Here is a 5939-nt window from a genome sequence, read left to right on the forward strand (position 1 = left end):
TACCTCATCTTTGTAAGAAGAGAACAGAACCATCAGGCTATCGAAACCCCAAAGCCAGAAGCTCTGGCCATTTTAAATAGTTCTGTGTTCTTCAGCAGTGGCTTCATTACTCCACCCCCACAGCACAACCAACACCAAAATGCTGGGCTGCCGATCTGCCGTCAAATGACCCCAAAGCTGTAGACTGCTCCATTTCCTGATAAGAAGGGCAGATGCTGGCAGCGTCTACTTGTTGGCAGCCACCTTGCCATGGCCCTCCCAGCTCTAGTGTCTGCAGTGAGAATAAAGCCACTTATTTTCCAGGGCCCTTAGAGTACCGAAGGCTACAACTCCATCTCACAAGTGTGCACCCCCTCCTTCACACCCCTGTTCCCTGCCCTCTGCCAGCTCCAGAAAACCTGGAGAAACTTCGACTTAGAGTTGAAGAAGACAAGTAAGGAAGGAGCCAATGAACTGTGACACCCCAGACCTTGTTTCTCCCTTGTAAGGGCTTTATTTCTCTATCATCATGGTCTCAGACAGACTCTGAGGCACCATCATTTGTCTCAATTTGGCATCCTCATGACTTTTTTTTTTGTAGTGCTTTTCCTTAAACAAGAAAATATTGAGTGAGCTTTGTACAATGCCAGTTAATGTCTTAACAATAATTTAAAAATGATGCTGTTGTCTCGTTGGTACAGGGGGACCAACGGTCACAGTACAGTACAAGGAACTTCACGACAAGTTACAGCGGGACAGGCCGACGCACACGCAGGTAAGGGCAGCGACAGAGCAGTGTATGTACAGACGCCCAAGGATGTGCGGTAGGCAGCGTGCATGGGTCACACAGTGGGTTTAAATCCATCTGAGGGGCTCCGTACCTTCACCGAAATGTCGACCTCCATCCTTCCAGAGTACACACACTCTGGCCTTCTGGCCTCATGGCTTTGGCCTCATGGCCTTCTCACTACAAAAAGTTCACTGAGTTGGACAGTCTGAAGCGCTAAAAAAGACTCTTAAAAAATTAACTCTGGACAAAATAAAATTTAACCTGGAACACTCTGAACTCAACATGGAGAAACCCAACCACAAGGGAACAGTGCAAATTTAACAGAGGCAGTCAGGGTTGCGAACAAGGGTGTTTTGGAATCCCTTAAGATGTACATTTTAAAAGTCTTACATCGATTTATACCTCATTTACCCTTTTTGTTTAATATATTGTGTGTAAAAAAGATGGAGACAAAAATAGTTTTCTGGACTATGAAAAAAATTATTACAGGCACGTTTACTGTTTCATTCCCGAAACATCTCGGTTTACCAGGTTGAACATTCAGAAGCCGCAGGTTTTTTTGTTAAAAAAAAAAAAAGTCCTTTGATCTTGAGAAAGTTACATCCTTCCTTTGGGGTAGAGGTTGGTTGAAGGTGAGGGTCCGGTTATGCAAATTATAGTGATGTATTCCGGTGATAACCCATGCAAGCTGGCGGTCATGTCACAGGTGTGGCTTCTCCTCTGGTGGCTCCTCCTCACCATGCTCCTCCAAGGACACTGGGTCTCCGGGTGACTGAGACTGTGAGGCAGTAGGGGAAGGCGGGGCCCAACGGGATGGAAGGCGGCGGTTTGCTGGTCTCTCTGGTCTGGAGAAGCAGGGCTCTAGGGATGGCGCAAGTGCAGAACACGGTAGTTCCTTCAGAGAGAGAGAGAGAGAGAGAGAGAGAGAGAGAGAGAGAGAGAGAGAGAGAGAGAGAGAGAGAATTAGACCTTCAGTGTCACATGGGCAATGGCCCCAACACACTTCAAACACACTGAACAGCCCAGGATGCTTGAGTATCTGAATGATATGGCATGCGTGGAGAATGACTTAAAAGTGATCAGTAAAACATTCCACATGGACGACTGGTGACACACGACACGTGACCCTTTACACTGTGACAAAGGACATAAAGGACAGAGACGTGGGTCTTCTTGGAGGGCATCTCCAGAACTAGACTGGAGCAAAGAGAAGATGAGGTGCCAAGGGGGTCATCTTGTTCCAGTCCCATCCTTGAGCCACTGGAAGGGATCTTCGGCTACTGGGCTAGTCTCGTGGTCTACTGAGGCCCACAGAGACCTGGGGTTGCGTCCTGCTGTATTAGTGACGAGAGTCAACCACAACTCTGCCACTGTTTGTGCCAAGCTGACTGGCAGAAGGCTAAACAAACTCCCACAATGTCGGAAAAAAGTGTTGCAGACAGAAATTTTAATTGAGGTCTAGCTTTCTTTAATGATTCGTCACCGCAGTGGCAGTTTCACAAATTGTACTAGACTACACCATCCTGAGGGCTGACCGTGTGTGTGGCACACAACATTCGGCCGTGGTGCAGATCATCTATAGCTGTGTGCCCGTGTAAAAGGAATGCAGCGCTTTGTGTCCCTTGCCTGTATGTCAGGGGACAGGGAACCGTGGAATGCTGTGTCACGCGCAGTGAGAACCGTGGGTGACACCCACACAAAACTCTATATTACAGGGACGAAAGGCACAAGGAGGATGTCGTGCAAAAAGGAAGGAAGTCAAGAGGTGAACAGAAGATTTATTGGACGTGATGAACAACGGATGGAGAGATTAGGAACAGCAGGGATGGAAGGACAGATGCTGTACGATGGCTCTTGGGAGGTGACAACATGACAGAGGGTGCTCAGAGATGGCCAGTGAGGATGTCACGACCGACTGAAGGAGGCAAGGGACGCACAGGCTTCCGCAAGAGCGATGGAGTAACGGGGCAGTCCTTCTCTCATCCCCGAGGGGCCAGCAATAAAAGGAAACACTAACCCTGAGCCCTTTCCATCCTTGGTAGGCACCCTACCTAACCTAGGAGGACCTTCCCTGGGCCATTCACATCAATGGTACCGTGACAGCCAGGACGTTCCTACGGCAACCACATGGATACACATGAAGTCAAGGTGGTGCTGACCTCACTGCACAGGGCCTGGAGGAGGGTGGGCCAGGTTTGTGAAATCCAGGCCTCCGCTCCTGCTGTAGCAGTGAGCATGTGCACATCTGTTGCTGCGTGTCAGCGTGGCTGCCACCACAGGGCTATCTAGCCCTCTTCCCACTGAGGCCCAACAGAAGGAGCTCTTCTCAGGGACCGTGACACCCGCCTCACTAGCACCCGCTCGTGCAGGGAAACCCGTGCAGCCACAGTGTGCAGGAAACTAACACCTCCTTAGTAAGACACCAGCACACACAAACGAGCTCCTTGACCCAGAAACCAGTGAGGTGGCTGCATGGCCACGGCCTTTCCCAGCACTTTTGTGGCCACTCACCACCTCCCACTGCCATGGGGGACACAACTTTCATCCCCTCCCCCCAAGACAGAGTCTCACTCTGTAACAGCCCTGGCTGGGTCCACTGCCTCTGCCTCCCCAGCATTGGGATTAAAGCTGTGCACCACCATGTATAGCATCGCTCTACTTTAGTTCTTAACTTGAGGTAGATTAGGAGGGTGACTACATCCTTGACTCAAACCAAAATGTGTACTTTCTCATAGGTCTCAGTCAGTTCAGGCTCAGACAGCCATGCCCAGAGTTCTCAAAAATACAGAGAACGGGGACATCTCTGTTATTATTTATTCAGTCAGCACTTATGAACTTACTTTCTCACCAATAGACTCACTTAGAAGGACAAGAGATATCTGGGCCCATTCTTTCTGGCATGATTGTTTGAAATAAAATAAATGAGGGAAGACCCAACATATCATGCAGACCACACCCCAACACACATATGCAACTACAATGTCAGTGAGCAGTGGTGGGTGGGTTTAAAACCAGCAGAAGCTGGGCTCAAAGACAAGACATGAGCTGAGCCTGAGATAGCCCCTCCTGGCCACCGGTTGTCTCTTTTTCGAACTGCAAACTCCACGACAGGAGAAACCTCAGCAGAATCTACATGCTAAGCAGTCAACCCTGGAGGCAGCAAAGCGGGTGTCTGGGCTCAGTGACTGTTCCTGGGGGTGAGAGGGGATCTCCATAGATGGTGATGAATAAATGACCATGGGTACAGCGGCCACACACACAACTCTCTGGACGGTTGGAAGCGAGGAAGAAGGCACTTACAGTGTGAGGCAGGCAGGGCTAGAGTCCCCATGGGGCAGTTAGTAAGACAGTTTGGTTCTGGACAGACAGACAGAGAAAGGAGAGAAAAACAAAGTCGGTTGGAAAGTATGTTTCAAACAGAAGAACAGTACAAGTCCCTGCTCCAAGATGGCCTCCAGGAGAGATCGGTGGTCCCTGGATCCACTCGGAGGCAGGCTGGGTAGGGGCAGGAGGAGGTGGCCATGACCCTCAGTTCACAGGGCTGTCTTTTGCCATTTGTCAACAGACTCAAGAAGGAAGCAGAACTAAGGACAGGCAGTGGCCTCCCAGCTCTCTGACAGCGGGCACTTGACTGCACTCATGTGACGAGTGGCATGGCTGGTTACACAGCCTGACTTGTTCTGGTCACCACAAGCTAGGGCTGCCCCTGCTCAAATGTCCCCTCCACTGTACATTTAACTCTGGGAGGGAAGAAAGCCAGATCGTTCTCTTGGCACATCTTTGCCTTGCTGCCAAGCTTCAAGAGAGAGGCCAGGGTCACTTGAGGGGTGAGAGGGAACCAAGGAAGGGACACTTCCTGTCTCTCATGTGTCTCTCAGTAACAATACCACACAAGGTGCTTGGCACAGTCTAGGAAAACACCGAGGACTCCAAGGTCTGGGTGTGACAGTCAAACTCCGCCACAAATTCACCAAGATGAGACGTGGTTCCCAGTGGGCCTATTACGTGAGGTCTATCCAAACGGGAATGATTCTGCTGGTACCCAAAACAAGCAAACTCCTGAGTGATGGGAAGAGGAGCCCACGGCCTTGAAATGCTGCCACTGAGCCTCCCTTGGACCCTGAATTCAACTAACTGCCTGTGTTCTTGTTGTGACACTCAGCTTGTTTGGTTGCCAACAAGGGGCAGGGGGAGGGGTGTAAGGACCTAAGCACATACTTTCCAGGGAACAAGGGCAGTGCCCAGTGACCTGAAGTGACAGCATGGGTTCTGCACCACAGGGCTTTTGATCCCATTAAGCTATGTGCTGTGCATTCACTGTGAAGGATACAAAGGTTCTTTGGTTCCCAAACTTAATTTCCACTTGGTCTCTAATAGGAGCAGAAACTCAAGGCAGCCAATCAACGATGCTTTAAAAGAGCTCTATTTTAAATGAAGGCAGAGTATTCCTATATAAACAGACCCCACCCCCACCTGCAAGCCATAGGAGCTTCTCCAAGCGCTCCTGAGGTTTGGCGAAAAGACCAGAGAAGACACCATTTGTTAGCTGAGGACTCTCATCCTAGGATGGCCGTTCTTTTCAGCGCATGTAACAAAGCTGTCCCTAAAACTCAGTCTTTGGGAAGAACAGCTCACGGGTTTGCCCTTTCAGTGGGTAACTGTCCAAGTCCGAATGGCTGGCTTGACCCACTCCTGGTGTGAACCCTGTATTTTGAGTTAAGTTCTCCTCTGAGGGTTGGACTGGGAACCTCGTCATTCCTCCCCTGTGAGCAATTTGAGGCAAGTGGCAAAGGAAATCCACCTTTCTCCTCATGTCACCCAGGAAGCCAGAGCTACTGCTGCTCGTGGAAGCGGCGGCCAGCCTGGGGGCAAAGATGCTGTCTTCTGCCCCGCCCTTGCTGTATGTGTCTGGCTGGGCTTGGATGATGCTTACGTGAACTTGTGCACACCCAGGCTCCTAGGAGTTGTGGTCACGTGATCACTCATTGGCGGGACCCGCCCTGTCAACACTGCGTTCATTAACAGTGAGGTGCAAATCTCCACCCGCCGCCACCACTCAGTACCAGGCGGCTTCACTCTGCTGTGGACACAGGGTTGTCTTTTTTTTTTTTTTTTTTTTTTTTTTTTTTTTTTTGAGACAGGATCTCATCATGGAGCCTTGGATGCCCTA

General features: G+C 50.1%; 1 protein-coding gene across 1 annotated transcript in view; it reads right to left on the reverse strand.

Moving 5' to 3' along the window:
- Positions 1-468: 468 nt before the first annotated feature.
- The window catches only part of Mtcl1 (microtubule crosslinking factor 1), a 116343-nt gene continuing 110872 nt past the window's right edge, over positions 469-5939 (reverse strand). The window contains 1 exon segment of the mRNA XM_035441173.1: positions 469-1664. Within this exon segment, the coding sequence (XP_035297064.1) occupies positions 1470-1664 (195 nt within the window). The 3' untranslated portion in view covers positions 469-1469.

The sequence above is a fragment of the Cricetulus griseus genome, chromosome 2 (assembly GCF_003668045.3).
Source record: "Cricetulus griseus strain 17A/GY chromosome 2, alternate assembly CriGri-PICRH-1.0, whole genome shotgun sequence".
In the NCBI taxonomy this organism is placed as follows: domain Eukaryota; kingdom Metazoa; phylum Chordata; class Mammalia; order Rodentia; family Cricetidae; genus Cricetulus; species Cricetulus griseus.